The 16,441-nt window shown below is 39.6% G+C and overlaps 1 protein-coding gene across 1 annotated transcript in view; it reads left to right on the top strand.

Moving 5' to 3' along the window:
- foxj3 (forkhead box J3) overlaps positions 1 to 16,441 on the top strand; it is a 75,511-nt gene that overhangs the window by 18,379 nt on the left and 40,691 nt on the right. Inside the window, exon 2 of the mRNA XM_053432450.1 lies at positions 12,650 to 13,152. Within this exon, the coding sequence (XP_053288425.1) occupies positions 12,832 to 13,152 (321 nt within the window). The 5' untranslated portion in view covers positions 12,650 to 12,831. The remainder of the gene's footprint in view (positions 1 to 12,649; positions 13,153 to 16,441) is intronic.

Consider the following 16,441-nt stretch of genomic DNA (forward strand, 5'->3'; position numbering starts at 1 on the left):
TTGCTTTCAATGATAATATCATCATCATTAATTATTTTGGCCCCGATAATTGTTAAGTGAAAATCTGATATTGTGACTGCCCTTAGTCGGCTATCAATGCAATCCAGAGGGCAAAATATGGAAAACAAAAGCTTTGAAACCCCTTCTGTTTTTTTTGTATTTAATTTAAGCAATACAGATAGGACACCATCTGAAATGTTCCAAGTATTATTTATACTCCAAAAATCAAATCAACAAACATTTTGTTGAACTTGTAGGCTGTCAATAAAACTGAGGTTAAATTGTTGTTGAAGAACATGCAGCTGTACATGTGGCGTAAAAAGGGCTCTGCATACCGACACGAAAACATCATCCTAACAGTGAGGTGCAGTGGAGGGGGCATCATGCTTTGGGGTAACTTTGCTTCCTAAGAGTCTTGAAGGCTTGACAGGAACAAGGGTGAAATTAATTCCCAAGTTTATCATGGAATTTTAACAGGATAAGGTCAGGGAGGCTGTCTGCCAGCTGACGTTCAGTAGAAGTTGGGTGATGAAGCAGGAAAATCCACCTGTTGGAGTTCCCCTGTTAGAGTTAAGAATTTAACCCAATAGAGATATTGTGAAAGGACCTCAGAGACTTTCACACCAGACAGCCTTAGAGTATAACTGACCTGAAGCAGTTCTTGGGGAAGAAAGGTATAACATTCCTCCTGAACATTGTGCAGGTCTGATCTACAGATACTGGAAGAGCTTGTTTGAGGTTATTGCTGCCAGAGCAACCAGTTATTAGATTCAAGGCTTTACCTACTTTTTCCATCAGCACTATGAATGATTAATGGGTGTGTTCAATAAAGACACAAACGATTATAGCTCTTTGTGTGTTATTCGATTTAGCACATTGTTCGTTTATGTAACTTAGATGAGCAGATCACATTTATGGCAAATTAATAAAAATAATCTAGTTTTTCCAATGGGTTCTCTGACATTTACTTGCCACTGCCTTTAGCTCTTAAGCTGCCCACCCAATGTTTCTCACATCACAAGATTTAAGATAACGTTTCACAAACACACACGGCTCCTTCTCTCATAAATCAGCGTGGCTGTGCTAGCATAGCGCTTTATTAGTACTTTTGCTCTTGTTTTAGTTTTTTATCTCTGCCATATTGTACTAGCCTATTTTTCTTCAAGTGCAAAATGGAGGGATTACAGCCACACAAGGGAAGAGTGTACACTACCTGTTAAACGTACAAACCAATAGGTGTTAGACACCGCTAAGTAGAATCTAAAAACTAAACAAAAATATACGCGCTCATTCATTGTGCCCCAGATAATATTTAACTTCCATTTTACAAGAGATTTTAGACCTTTTAATATCAAAAACTAAATTCAAGAAGTGTCTAAGATTTTTAATGACTCATGCTGACACTGTAGCTTGCTAGGTAATTGACTCAAGTGAACCTTACTAGGCAGCATCATGATGGATAGCCACTGTTCAATTTTAAATTCGTCAGGTGATACGTCAAGATATTAAGGACATTGAAGTACAAGCAGTCAAACAGTAAAAAGGATGTGATGGTTTGGTTTCTTGACACAATGAGAAAAATAACTAAAGATTGTTTTTATTAATGACCAGCTCATTCACTTCACTCACCTACCCACATACAGAGAAGAACTAATGTAAGCAATGATGATGTAAATATACAAATATTACTGAATATTAGTTGGGGAAATTACTTAATAACTTAGATCTTAGTCACAATAAAAAATTGACCTCAGTCAATTGGCTCAGACTTTAATTTGGCAGTGTGACCCTCAACGGATAATGGGTGCAGATAATAGATCGATGCTAAATACGGCCAGCAATGAGAAGCTGATGATAATAAACAAAAATGTTTATGACTTTGCTTTTCTGGTGGTGTAAGGAAATTTATTTTCCACTTGTCCCGGTCAAGCCTAAATGTCGAGCCCTGTTTAGTTTTAGCGATTTGCATCCAGGGGTCACAAACGCTACTGCTTGCATTGTGGCCTCTCCAGACAGCCTCATGGGACTCAGTTGATCCACAGCCAACTCTCAGATATTCCACTACTCTGATCCTCTGTCCCTCTGCCTGGTCCTCAGTCTTTCTTTAGGTCTGCAACAGCTGGATGTTTTTTCTCTACTTAGAAGTCCTCTCTTTGTTTTCCACTGACTAATAGGACAAAGGTGTACCCCTTGTGCCTTTTTAAGGTTCAGTGGGTTTAAAGGAACTCAGGGGTTTGCTTTGCTTTGTTGACAACTCTCTCCATTCAATGTTTAACTGCCCCACAGCCACAGTTGCGCTCCCAATTGATTGGCAGAATAATTATGGCCTTGATTTGTTCAACCACAGGCGAAGTGGGATTAAGGGAGTTGGGGGAGCAGAGAGAGAGCATGTATACCATTTTTCTCTTTAAAAAGCACAGCAGAGAGGTCTGCTTACCTTGCACTCTAATGATGTGTTCACACCGAACACGGGCACACATTTTTCACGTGACGACATTACATACAAAATAAATGCAAAGACACTTCTAGACACGAATTTGCATCTCCCGTCCCATTTGACGTGTCCTGGCTTTGACTTTGTACGTAGTCTTAACATGCCAAAAAATTGCACCATAAGGATGGTGAACACACCATAAGTCTCAGTTGCACTTTATATTACCAGCAAGGAGGCCCCAGTTGGTGGTTTTCTCTGGTGTAGGCTGCAATAAGCCAAACAATGTGCTCAGTCACGTGAATGGGGAAGTGATAATTGACACATTCTAAAAATGCAAGTAAGGACGGGGTTATTAATGCTTTCTTCCAGGGGATGGTTTCAGCGGAACCATTAAGCCCTTAATTGAGAAGGAAGACTGACATTAGAGCCTTTGCTTGGCTTTGCCCTTACCTACTTGTTGTTTAATGAAGATGAGGCTTTGGGAAGTTTGCTGCAAGCTTACAGAGCTCGTGTGCAATCACAATACTCAGATGCAGTGCTATTTTAGTTGGAGAGATTTTAAAAATAACCCCTTAAGTCCTTTGCCTGGAGGGCTGGAAAAAGTGAGGAGTCGTCAGTCTTTGACTGAAGGGCAGGTGAGCAGAGTTCCCACCTCTCCCTGTTTATCCCTCTAGGAAAACAAGGGCTTCTCCCACGCTGAATATAAATCCGTTGATATGGAAGGTATGACCTGGGTTTCGGTCGAGAGTAAAGGTGCCAAATGCTTGTTACCAGGTTACATCACTGTTGTTGTTGTGAGTGCATGTGCCAAATCTGTGCATAACAGAGGGAGCATGCTTAGCGATTCTTCCCCTCCCTTTTGCCAAGTTACCATCATACTACAGGAAGATTCTTGTCATAATAAGCTCTCCCCCACTGTCTCTATCTCTGTCTTTCTCTCTGTCGCCTTCTCTCATGATTTCTCTCTCTCTTTCTCTCTTTCTCTCTCTCTCTCTCTCTCTCTCTCTCTCTCTCTCTCTCTCTCTCTCTCTCTCTCTCATGCTGTTTCTATCTTGTTCTCTCCGTCTCCTCACACACCAAAGTCTGTGCAGCATTTAAAACTATCAGCGGTGTAAATATTTATTGTGGTCTGTTTGAATCCTCGTGACATTGTTTTAATGTGGCATTCATCACTTCTACAGCTGTGATGTAGCATACAAAGACTCTATGGACATAACAGGTCTTAGTGGTTGCATCTGTTTAGCTGAGCAGACACATGCTGTCAGAGCGTTACCCATGACAAATGCATGACTGCAGTAAAAGGGGATTAATTGCGGAAATTGTAGATAAGTGCAGGAGAGCACTGGTCTGGTACCTATCAACAGTCTTGTGTCTGCAAGTGGGAGTGAGAATGTGAGCTGAATACCCGGTTCTTTACTCACAGAGGAAATTATAAGAGAAATGCACAGGTATTTGAAAGGAATTTGTTCTAAGTAGGCAGCTACGTGTTTAAGATAGAAATTAACATGGGTTAGTTGTGGTGCGAATGTTATATATTTGTAGTATATATATTTTTGTCATTACATCGATAATTGATATGAAATGTACCAAAAATTAAGTGTTCTTTGTATTAAAGCTACTCTAAGTTGTGCTAAGTCAGGATGTCTTTCTCGAAATATCCGTACCAGTTTAGAAAGAATGGAGAGTCAGAAATAATGTTCACTAACTTTCACCAACTCGTGCTTAGTTAATGTTATTGTGAACATCCATTAAACCTTAAATGAGAATACATTTCATTGAGTGAAAAGTCATGCTGAACAAACAGTGCATTCAGGCGTTGTTACTAGAAAGGGACATGTCAATTAGGGAATGATCACGCTCTCTTTATTTCTATTTATTTTTTAAAACCTGCCTTAGAGGTTGTATTTGGGTCAATCATAATCATCTCCCATGATACCCAAATGTAACTTGGAACACATATTTGATCATTGGTGTTTGATATAACTAGCTACTTCATTTTTGTTATTCATACAAAAGGTGTCACAAGGATAACCAATGAAGTGTTGCTTGTTTTTACAGACTTCTCCCTGACTTTGGACAATCAGGGATTTACTCAGGCCATTTTTAAAGGAATAGATCAACTTAATACACTTTCCGCTGGCAGTTGGTCTAGATAGAAATAATTTCAAAATATAATAAATAAAAAAAAAATTTGCATGTGCGTTGTGAGTTGGAGTTTGGATTTAATATATGAGATACTGGTATCGATCTTCTGAAACTCTTGGAAATTAAATCAAATGATGGTATTTCCCAAAATGTTGAACTATTACATTACTTTTACAGGATTTCTGAACCCTGTCGACTTTGAGGGGGTGAAACTTGCACTTTGAAGTTACATTTGTGCATCTCTCTACTCGTGAATATTGTAAATTATATCTCAGTTCACGACAAGTCAGCACTGTATTGAAAACATATTTATACTGTCATTACTGATTACTGTAGCAAGCGTAGGCACAAATGCCCCTTTGTAGCACAGTATCAGACCTGCGTAAAATGATGGTCATGAGCAGGGTCATGGACCAATGCCATGTTGACTCATACACACCATTGACAAACATGGATTTGTTCCCCCAAATTACCCATTCACGCTGCAGTATGTGCCACACTCAGCGTATAGGTAAACTGATGTTTGTTTGGTTCATCAAACAAAGAATAAATTACTTTCAGTTTATTGTCCTTACATTATTAAACAGGATGGGAGTTGAAAGTGTCAAGTTTTTGTGCTGTCTGTTTCAGTTCTACTTATTCTTTTCTAATATTTCCTGTGGGTTGTCTTGTCATATCTTTAAAAGCAGCTTCCTTCTGGGGATGTACAATCTGATTTCTCTTTGCATGTTTTTGTATTGGTTGAGATGACGTGGACTGTAATTCAAATAGCTAAACCAATTTTATTCACCTTTTTGTTAGGCCTACTTCCCTTTCGTGCGCCTCCTGTACTTCTGCTTTAGTCAGTAGTTCATTGTGTTTTGCTGTTTATCTTGCCTGACACTGTCATTCATTAGAGTTGAGTTGAACTCTAATGAGTTGAATTTCACAAGAGTGAATTTTTTTGAGAAGTTTATCTTGCATCTGTTGCTTGTCCTTTGGTAATCACAGAGTCATTCATCATTTTATATTTGAAAGGCTTCGTAACTGGAATAATTATCAACACAAGATATTCAATATTAAAGGCAGATACTGTAAGATATCACAGTTTCTGTAATTTCTTGTGATCTAATGTTTGAGGTTGATCGATTGATTTAATGTCCTGCAGTGTGGCATCACAGATCACCAAACATCCACAGAGTGTGTGCTTTACTAAGTTGTAATTCCTCAATAGGCATCAGAGGTATAACCAAAATGTTTCCATGTTACTGACTGGAATATGTTATGCAATATATTTGCAATCTCATGCTTTTTATCCACGTGAGCTAATTTAGCTAGCCTAACTTTATCACAATTTGTGATATGTTTTAGTGTAAATTTAGTTTTTTATTAAATAAGTATTTATACGTTAGTAAAGTAATGAAAGCTCGTCAGGCTACGGTTACTGTGGTGGCTGTGGGCTGGGATATCGGAGATTGCAGACATTTGTATCTATGTCGTACTCTGTTTCAGAATCACTACACTCCTAAATATTGAGTACTGTCTTCTTTGATGGTAACATAAATTACTTATAGTAACTTACTGCACTTACTGTGAAACATCAGACTGTGATAGTGTAAGGGACCCAATGAATTCAAATGTAACTTAACACATCCCTCAACAATACATCAGCATTTTCAGCTTTGGTTACTTTCTGAAAAACGATACTTCAGTCCACAAGACAGAAAAGCCTGCAGAGCCCTGCCGCTGCACTTTCCCACAGATTCATTTGTTGCTGCTTGACAATAGATTATTCAATGTAAAATAATATTTGCAATAAATTAAATAAGATGTGGGAACAGCATTATAACCTTAAGGGATATTTTTGCTGTAGCAAGTTGAAAAACCAGTATTTTCTTATCCTTAACCGTAGGGTAAAGTAAAGAATATGCTATACTTATGAATAGTGTTTCAATTGGATATGTGAATAAATAAGGCTGTGTCCTAATTCATCTCCCATGCCCCTCCCCTTTGATAGGAAGTACCCTTTGCTGGGAGTGTCCCCCTTCAAACGGAGCCCCAAGGGAGATGGCTGAAAAGATCTTCCCTTAGGAATTGGGACAGCACTCACTGTGTCATCAGCGGCCAGTTTCATACTTACTTTTATGAGCATTTAACTGGCAGCAGTCACTATCTTGACTAGGTTCATCCGTTCATAAAGCATTCGGTAATTTCATTTTACCCTTTCGTTTTTTTGGGGGGTCCTGAATACACTACGGTTGAAGGGGTTTTTAAAGGGCTACATGGCTACTACCCCTACATCACATAGAGAAATGTGACAACACAACCCTTAAATGGTAGGTGCTTGTTGTTTTTGCCAACTGATCTAATGACTTATCCAACAAATCACAGAACAGAACATCCTGTAAATGTTACATTCCATTGTATATTTACAAATCAGAATGATACCTTACGATGTAAAGTACCTTTAGATAATGCCTGTTATCAAATTACAAGAAACGCAACCACATCACACGGTGTACACTGCATCCAGGTCTGTGCGTGCAGGGCTCCCTGTGTGCGCACCGCACGGGACTTGAACCCAAATTTTATTATAAAACATCTGTCTGATCCTGGCCTGGCATGTCCAGTCCCGATGGATCCCTTCAGACTCAGGGCGAGGATCCACAGATGCTCAGCTGAGGAGTCACCTGCAGTGAAATGTTTCCGATGAAAGGCTGCTCTAGTTCAGATAACTGCACACCTTCCTTTTCTTTTATTTTCCCTTCCCCCGCTCTCTTCTCTGTTTAACAATATTTATTAAGACTTCAAATCCGAGATAAACAATTTTTTTAATTCAATTATGCAGCTTTAACCCGATACAGCTTTCACTGACCATGTTACTGCATTCCATGAATCCCTTTTTTGTGTTATTTTATGTCCACTTCTGACCTTCCAAATATAACAACTTCTTTTAGGGTTTGAGCCGGTGCAGCACCGTCTTTAGATTTCTGTTTAATCATTCCGGGGTTTCTTAAATGTTCTTTTCAGTTTTTGTGATTTCTGTGTGTGTACACGCCACTGCAGTCTCATGCCCTTCAATGGCCACTGGCATGTGTTTACCTATGGTAATTATGAAAACTGGAACACGCTTTCAATTTACGAAGACATCGCATTCATCACTATAAGCACAAAGATGAGACCAATTCTGCAGTTTAAGAACACATTATGAATCTGACCTAGAGTTTTCTTAGCATATTGGTGAATGAGGCCCATTGAATTTATATGATTTATATAACAGGATAGTGAATTACAGTCCAGTCCCATTGCAAAGAGTTTTTCATTATCTGGGCTTAGATAAGATGTTTACCTTGATTATCAGTAACATAACAACTAATATGCTAAGAGAGTTGTTCACGTTCTCAAAGAAAATAGCTGAGGTGAAGCAGTTCTTTGTAAAGAATATTCCAAGATTCCTCCTGAACGTTGTGCAGGTCTGATCTGACAGGTTTAGCCAGTTATTAAATCCAAGGAATCACTGTCTACTTCCATCAGCACTGAGTTTAACGATTTGTAATGGGTTTATTCAATAAAAACACAAAGAATTATAGAGGCTTGTTTATAGCTTAAGTGCGTTGTGGTTGTCTACTCGTGTTATAAATATTATGAACAATTAATCAAGAAAACAAGGTTAGTCAGATTCATTTTCTTTTTCTTGTCACAGTAAAACATCTATACTTTCTCAATTTCAGTTGAAAATAAGTAGCTGATTGTTATAAGGTTATTACGTCAAGGCAGATTAGACTTTCTAGCAAAACCACACCTACTTCCATGATGCATGGAGAAAGGATATATTCTAAACTCAACTGTTGTATATAGAACAAATTCTTCTAAAGTTTTGACATGTGTTGGCATTATATGGAAATGTTGAAGTCAGCTTAATGCTGTTCATTGTATCAATAACACACTTAAAATATATATTTTATCCAGGGATCCCAAAATGGCTTTATTTATTACAGACATCAATTTTGCAATAGTGGCTTCTGGGAACGTGACTGATTATATGACGCAGTTAGTGACTTACTTGGCTAACATGATGGAGTTGATGTAATCTGCTGTGTTGTGTTTGAGTAATCCCTGGTTGTTACTCAGCTTGTTGCCTCATCGGGCATTCTTGAATAAAAGAGGGCTTGGCACGTGTATAATAATCATTCTGGGAGCTTGATTGGACCACTTCAGAGTTAGCAGCTGAGACACAGCACACAATCACTGATTTGCTGTCAGTGCTCTTTTGGCAGTGGGAACTTTGATAAGTCCTGTCAAGAACTTGGTAAATTGAGAGGTTTCAAAAACAATTTCTCATTAAGTGTTGAATCTGCATTTAATCCCTGGAGGACAAAGAAAATGTGAGTGTTGAACGGAGAATAAATTTGACCAGCCATTTCTCCCTCTGAGCCTGCCTAAATACTCTCTGTGCTCCATTCTAAAAACTAAATTAAAGTTGAGAGAGAAAGACGTTGGTTTTTTTTCTCCCTTTTTTTGGCGGTGACAGTGACGGAACCCCATTTTCCTACAGCTAGATCAAAGTTGCTCCGTGTGGGGGATCGCAGTCTGTTTCTATTGGCCTTGCAATCACCGAGCCTGAACTCTTAGACCTCTTCGATGCAGAATCTGTTGGTACTTCAGCTCTCTGCCGGGACTGATGCCAGCATGCTTGTGCCCTTCACACTGTCCCCTGCTGCTCCATCTCCCTTGGCTTTTCCTCTGATCTTCCCTGCCTTCTCAGTACTCCTCTGCCTAGCCCAAGACCCGTTGGTGAACATACTCAGACAGTCCCTCTTGACGCGGCAGCAGAATGGGGCTTGTCTCTGCTCTGACTGTCCCACAGTCCTGGCAGGGTAATGAAGGCAGCAGGAGTGCCGCCTTACCTCCCTGCTGTGTTGTGCTTCATCATGCCTGCTGCAGCTCAAGGTTCTCTAATTAAGACACTGACTGGGCCCTGCAGATTATGTAGCAGCTGGATCATTAGATGGAAGGTCAAAAGGCATGTGTCTCTGTGTAACGGGCGGAGCGCCTTTCATCAACCCTTGCCTCTGTCAGCTCACCCCCCAGCAGCCACTGGAAGGCTCCGCCTGCTTCTTCCTCCATGTTAGCCCCATTAATACTGAATGTTGGTGTCAGAGGAAACATTTACATCAAGATCCACCAACTTACACAACACTGAGCTGTCTGTTTACTAGGTACACAATGCAATCCAGTACAACTAAACCGTCAGATAAAGAGTGATTTAAATCCATACTCATTTTGTTGGCTGTAAATAGGGCTGCAAATCAATATCACAATTAATTCAAACTTTACCTCGATTACAATTAATGAAAGATTCTTTTTATGCCATGGCTGCAGCTAATGTCTGCATTACCAAGTGAGAACTCATCAAGCAATGTCTTCAAATATCTTGGACAGAAAGTTCCCTATACTGTGCTCAGAAAATATCAAACCAGAACTACTAAAAGATAATAGGTAAAATATTTCATTCCTTTGAGTTATTAATGTAGATATTTGAGTGCAATTACGTAGGTAAATATTTAAACAATTAGATCTATTTCAATAAAAATATATATAGATTGAAAAATTACTGCCATTTGCTGCATGTGAGTCACCTTTACCTCAGTCACAGGGTGGAGAAGAGTTACCTCTGTTTGACTGCTTTGTCTTTACGGGGATGAGAACTCAAACTTGACTGACTCACCTGTCGACAGTCAGCGAGGCTGGTCATCTCTCAGTTCGCTCATGGCAGCGGAGGTTGGGAGACTTTTTTTAAAGCCTTCAGTGTTTTCATCAAGGCCTCCAGCTACGTGAACAAACATGGTTCAAGTAATAATAATGAAAGAGTGGAAAAAGCACAGAGGAATATGAATAGAATATGGTGGTATTGTAAAAACATCCTTAAAAACTTTGTGAACCACCCCTGCAGCTGATCTGCTTCCGTATTGTCCAGCTTCATGCTTATTTATAATTGTGACTTTTTTCCAAAACATTCACAATTTTTCTTGACTACATTCGTATAAATATACTGCATTCATTTCTTGGTCTCTCCCGTATGCTTTATATTAAGTTATGCCTTATATAAATCGTGCTTTCTTCATATAAGTGGATGCGACTAAGCTAAAAAATCAGTGTACATTAAATACATTTTTTTGTCAAAGCTTGTTTCAGTCATTTAAGGTAGATTTTGCCCTGATGGTTTTTCAAGTGCTCCACAAAGTTAATGAGTTATTTGATGTCATAAAAATGGGGTGAAATATCACGATTGACGGCTTAAACGGATTTACAATCTGACTTTAAATGAGCAAGATGGCAGAGTTCCTATCCAGGATATTTTGACTTATTTTCTGGATAGTGGAGGAAGTTGAGGCACATCGTTAATTTGTATATACATTTATGCTATCTCCCAAAAAGTAGCATATTTGGCCTTAGTTTGTGGAAAGTATGATAATTCGAAATATGCTGATCATACAGATGGACAGCGCAAGAGTGGATCCCGCTGCAAGAGAAGCTCAATTAGACTTGAGCTAACTTTGTTTTCATAAAAACTAAGGAAAAAGCCTTCGATACTCAAAGGAACTAAGTAAATTTGAATGCAAATATGTTTTCCTGAAAAAAACTTGGCTTTACAACTTTGCAGCATCCTATGAAAACCAACACCGATTATACAGGAATGTTTTAGACCAAGTCTCCTCTCCATTAATGATCTCCCCCTGTCAGATTTGGTTTTCTCCTTCTCAGAATACTGTCTGCATGCCTGTCTGAAAGATGCCTTCATCATCTGGCTCTGTCCATCTACAGTGATAGCGGATATTGAATTGGCTGCTGGGTATTAGCTGTCCCCCACTGTGAGAGATCTTTGAAAAGGACAACCACAAACTGTTTTTGACCATTTGCCACCAATTCAGCCTGCCCAATTTAGGAATTTCTCACTATTCCTGAAACTCATCATACAGAGAACAGGGGCTCATTCATTGTTTTTATTCCTTACCTCATTTTTGTAGATTTAAAACAAATTTCAGATCTAAAAAACTCTATGTAAACTGTCTGTTTAATTAAGATTTAATATTTTAATAGATTTAATATTTTTAATTACCTTACTTTAATTAAAACTTCAAAATTCAGCCGTTGAAATTAAGGTTTTGGAAAAACTGAGTATGCTATCATTAGTTTAAATTGTGCAATGAACACAATTACTGGTTTTGAAAGACATAGTATTTGACCTATTGACTGCTGTCAAGACTGTATGTATTCCCAGCCCACTCAACCGCGCACAGACACACACACGCACACAAGCACACATGTGTGAGCATGCTTAGTCAAGAGAAAGAAAAAAAAATCCCACAACTTGGTGAGGATTCCTCAGTCTCCCGCCTCTTCTGTTTTTTTCCCCCTCGGCCAGACTGCAGTGTCATCCAGCTCAGGATTCTTTTATCCCCCACACATGCCCTGGTTCACCTACATTTGTAACTTTAGGCTTTACGCTGCCCCTCTATTTTAAGATAGTGAGAGTAGTGTGCCACAAGGGACAGAGAGACGGGCTGTTGCCGGCTGCACTCTGCACAGCATGGTCGACACGCACAGGGCCGAGGACTATTTGCAAGACGACACTGCCTGGCTTGTTTACGGCAGAGGCTCCGTTTGGGGGAGGAAGAGGAGGAGGCAAAAGAGCTGGCAGACAGGGAAGAAAAGAGAGGGGGTTTACTACCCTCAAGAGAGTCGGAATTCCTCCTGAGCCATTCCCCCATTTGGCTGGCAGTTGTGAAAACAATTGCCTGGCATTTACTCTCTCTGTGCAGATGGAGTCCCAGCTATGAGTCAGCTTTGTGAGCAGCAAGTGATGGAGAAAGTGGTGGGCTTGTGATCTGCACAGAGAATATAAGCATATTATGCAGAGGCATAGGGTTTTGATGTTGGAAAAACTGTTCTGAGCCGCATTTCTTTTCGTTCACTACAGAATTGCTGACATGTATATCTTATATTTATCTTTTATTTTCAATATTAAGTTGCTGCCTATAACAAAGAGTATTTGATTAATAAATATATTTCTGTGCCCTCTTTCTCCAGAGTTGACCTACAGAAGACAATATGCTGATGTCCTGAGCTGAGGGAGCCCTGACTTCATCCTCATCCTTTCTCTTGTCTCAGTTTGTTTCACCAAACGGGATCAACTCCGCATCAGTCAGCGAACACCAACCACCACCACCTCCACCTTTTCCCCATCCCCTCCTGCCCAGCCTGCCACCACCATGACGTCGGAGCTGGAGAGTAGCCTGACCTCCATGGATTGGCTTCCTCAGCTGACCATGCAGGCGGCCATCCGCAAGGCAGACGCTCAAAATGCCCATGGGCCAGGCATGGGCAAGAAAAGTGCCCTACTGGATCCTAACACCACGTTGGACCAGGAGGAGGTGCAGCAGCACAAGGACGGCAAGCCGCCCTATAGCTATGCCAGTCTTATCACGTTTGCTATCAACAGCTCGCCAAAGAAGAAGATGACTCTGAGCGAGATCTACCAGTGGATCTGTGATAACTTTCCCTACTACAGGGAGGCAGGCAGTGGCTGGAAGGTAAGAGAGACATTTAATAAATGCATCTGCCCTTTATTAATTGCATAGGGAAATACAAAGGTTTATTAAGATGCCATCATCACGATGATAATAATTAAATTGTACCAGTGCTTAAAAGTCAGTGCTGTTTAAGTTAAAATAGAACAACCTTTTGACTTCAGCCACTGTATTCACTCTTTGAGATTTTTTTCATTTTGTACTAATCAGTTGACAGGATTTGCAGAAGAGTTGAAATTGATATTCCTTGACTTAAATGATTGTTTTGTGGTTGCTGGGCATCTTAAACAAAGTGAGATGCCATTGGTAATCACCGTTGTCACTTGTGAGAAAGCTTAGAGAGAAACTATGAGTACGGCAAATCACACAAAGTGCCTCACTCCTTCGAATGAAAAATGGTGCAGCCCCGAGAGAACCATATGAAGTGTAAAACCCTGGATTAATATTCAGAGAAGTGGCCCCTATCTGTGCGAACACAGACTAAATAGCCCATTCATGGGTGGTATTATTCATTGCAGATGCCTTGATAGGGGAAGGCCATTATGCAGAGGGAGAGAGCCAGTGCTGTGTCATCATCTCAAGGAGCCCATGATATACAGAGATGAAGCTATGCTGATTGCCTTTTAAAGGGCCCAGATGGAAATTGATATTAGAATGAGTTTTCCAATCAGTCGACGTTTATTGGAAATAGAATCTAAGCCACTGCTTTATTGCAGTCAGACAAGATGTATGAAGTCCATTTCCTGGGGCGACAAGATCTGGCATGTGTTCAGGCTCTGTGGAGGTGTGTGTTTATGTGCGCGTGCGTGTTTGTGTGTAGGTGAGGGAGAAAAGAGACAACACGTGTTATTATAAATGGAATGATTTTACCTTTTGTGTGAAGGCCTTTTGTAGGGAAATTATTTGTTTTATTTTGCCACCTTTGTTTAACCTTTTACCTTCATCATTTCTTCATCGGCAACACAGTAGCATACTTGCTGTTAGTCTGTGTGTACTCCTGCATTTTGACTAAGCTCTACATTTTGTACACCACCTACCATCAAATTTGCAGCGATATTAAGCTGTTAATAAACTGTTCCTAGTATCCAGAGACGAGCTATGAGTAAATCATTATTTAGGTGTTTTAAAGTGGACTTGATGAACTCTTACGCATATCCGCTGACCTAATTGCTCAGAAATACGAGGGGGTGGCTGACTAACCCTCTTGAAATCACATCAGATAAGACACAACGTTTAGCTGATACTTGAATTCATAGGGCTACACTTTTCATACATTGCAGAGTGGGTAGCCTCAGTGGGAATCAGGCTGCTGCTGCTGGCAGGGTTGACACTTTGCTCTACCCAAGGAGTTACTGTACGACTAGCGGTGGGCGATATATCGAATATACTTGACGTATCGCGGCTTGTATCATGTGAGATGCTTGAAATTATTATATCGTGACCTCCAAGTATAAATTGTCACATTTTTTAAGCAACATGAGATTCTGTGTGTGTGTGTGTGTGTGTGTGTGTGTGTGTGTGTGTGTGTGTGTGTGTGTGTGTGTGTGTGTGTGTGTGTGTGTGTGTGTGTGTGTGTGTGTGTGTGTGTGTGTGTGTGTGTGTGTGTGTGTGTGTGTGTGTGTGTGTGTGTGTGTGTGTGTGTGTGTGTGTGTGTGTGTGTGTGTGTGTAAGTTCAACTGTGGTCACGGCACAAAGAACTACATGATATATTAACTCACTATAACTTGGCTAATGTGTGGCTGTTGATGTGAATTTAGCTCTTCAGTTGCGTGTGACTTGTTTTTAAATAAGACCGTGCTTTATATCAGAATTCATTCTGCAGCAGAGTCTGCATGGGTTTTAATTAAGGTTAGTTCAGATCGGCAGTGATGGAACTTGACACACAAGAATGCGTTGATTCCTCTTTCTTTATTTTTGCAGTCTAGACATTGACACAGCCTCTTTTCCCACTCAAGGTTATGACGTGCATTGAACTTTAGGCATCGGTGCGTAAATAGCCATGAAAGTTAGTATTCTCTCCTTTAAAAAAACAAATGTTCTCTCTTTTTTCTTTTTCTTTGCATCATGCAAGATGCAACACTAGCAAGACAGAGAAGTTTCCATTGCGTTGGTTTCAGGTGCGTTTGTTTAGAAGGGGTGTAACAAACCAATGGTTTCAGTTGTGTTAGGCCTTAACTGACCAAAGCAAATTCCAATATTGGAAGTCAGTGTGCAATCAGGAAAGATGTTCTCTTTGAATTCAAAGCATTACGTCCATAAAGGAAGAGGGATTGTGTTTATTGAAAATGTTCCCCAAGTTGAGGCAAAAGCAACATTTTAATGCAGGCTTGCAATTTCAGTCACAGTATTTTCAAAGGTTTCATAATATGTAATATTACTTAAGCATTGGTTTAAAGATATAAAGGTATAAAGTATAAAGTAATAATTCTAATAATTCAAAGTTTCTTCTTTGCATTAAATTCTATTCACGTTATGTCATGAGCATATTCAATTATTAATGTTAATGCTGCTTTCCAGTAAGTTTTATAAGTAAAAAATGTGTTTAATCATCAATTACTTTTGGCAAGGCTCTTATGTATTTAAATGTTTCTGACGCTATAAACTTTGGTGGACACTCATTAGTCAGAAGAATCAATAACAGAGTTCATAAAATGTCTACATCATTTGAGTTTACCTCAGAGATAGAGTAAAAAGAAGTATGAGTTTGAAGTGATGAGACTTTCTTTTCAAGTGTAGCTGAAGTAGTTTTGCTTAACTGGAATGGTGTTTCAGGTAAAATGGCAAGTTAAGGAATTAGTCAGCATTGGTGGAGACTGACGCACTTCAAGTACTTTCTAATTTAGTTGCTTGCACTAATACAGTGAACAGATTATGGCCTAATTGGTGGCAGCAACTCTAGAAAATACCCTTCACATTCAAAACCTAGCGAAACCACATCACTCTAGCCAGGATGCACAGGAAACGCAGAAAAAAACTGTTGAAAGATGTGCTCATAGGTTGGAGCCTGCGTCACAATTTTTTTCACAGTTCTTGTTAATGGGTGGTTTTCCCTGTTATTTAATTTTCTGAGAATCTAAACTGCTGAAATATTGTGTACAGAGTGTGTGTGTATGTGTATGTGAATGTATAAAGTCTTCTTACTGCATGACGGACATTTTAATGAAATCCAAGAATGCTTAGTTTTCAGAGGCATTTGAATGAGCTCCAGTTGACTTAAGTTTGTTCCTAATGTTTTTGTGATTAGAGAATTTTCCTAAACTGAAACACAAATTATATTTTCCTTAGAGCGTAC

The sequence above is a fragment of the Pleuronectes platessa genome, chromosome 2, assembly GCF_947347685.1.
Source record: "Pleuronectes platessa chromosome 2, fPlePla1.1, whole genome shotgun sequence".
In the NCBI taxonomy this organism is placed as follows: Eukaryota; Metazoa; Chordata; class Actinopteri; order Pleuronectiformes; family Pleuronectidae; genus Pleuronectes; species Pleuronectes platessa.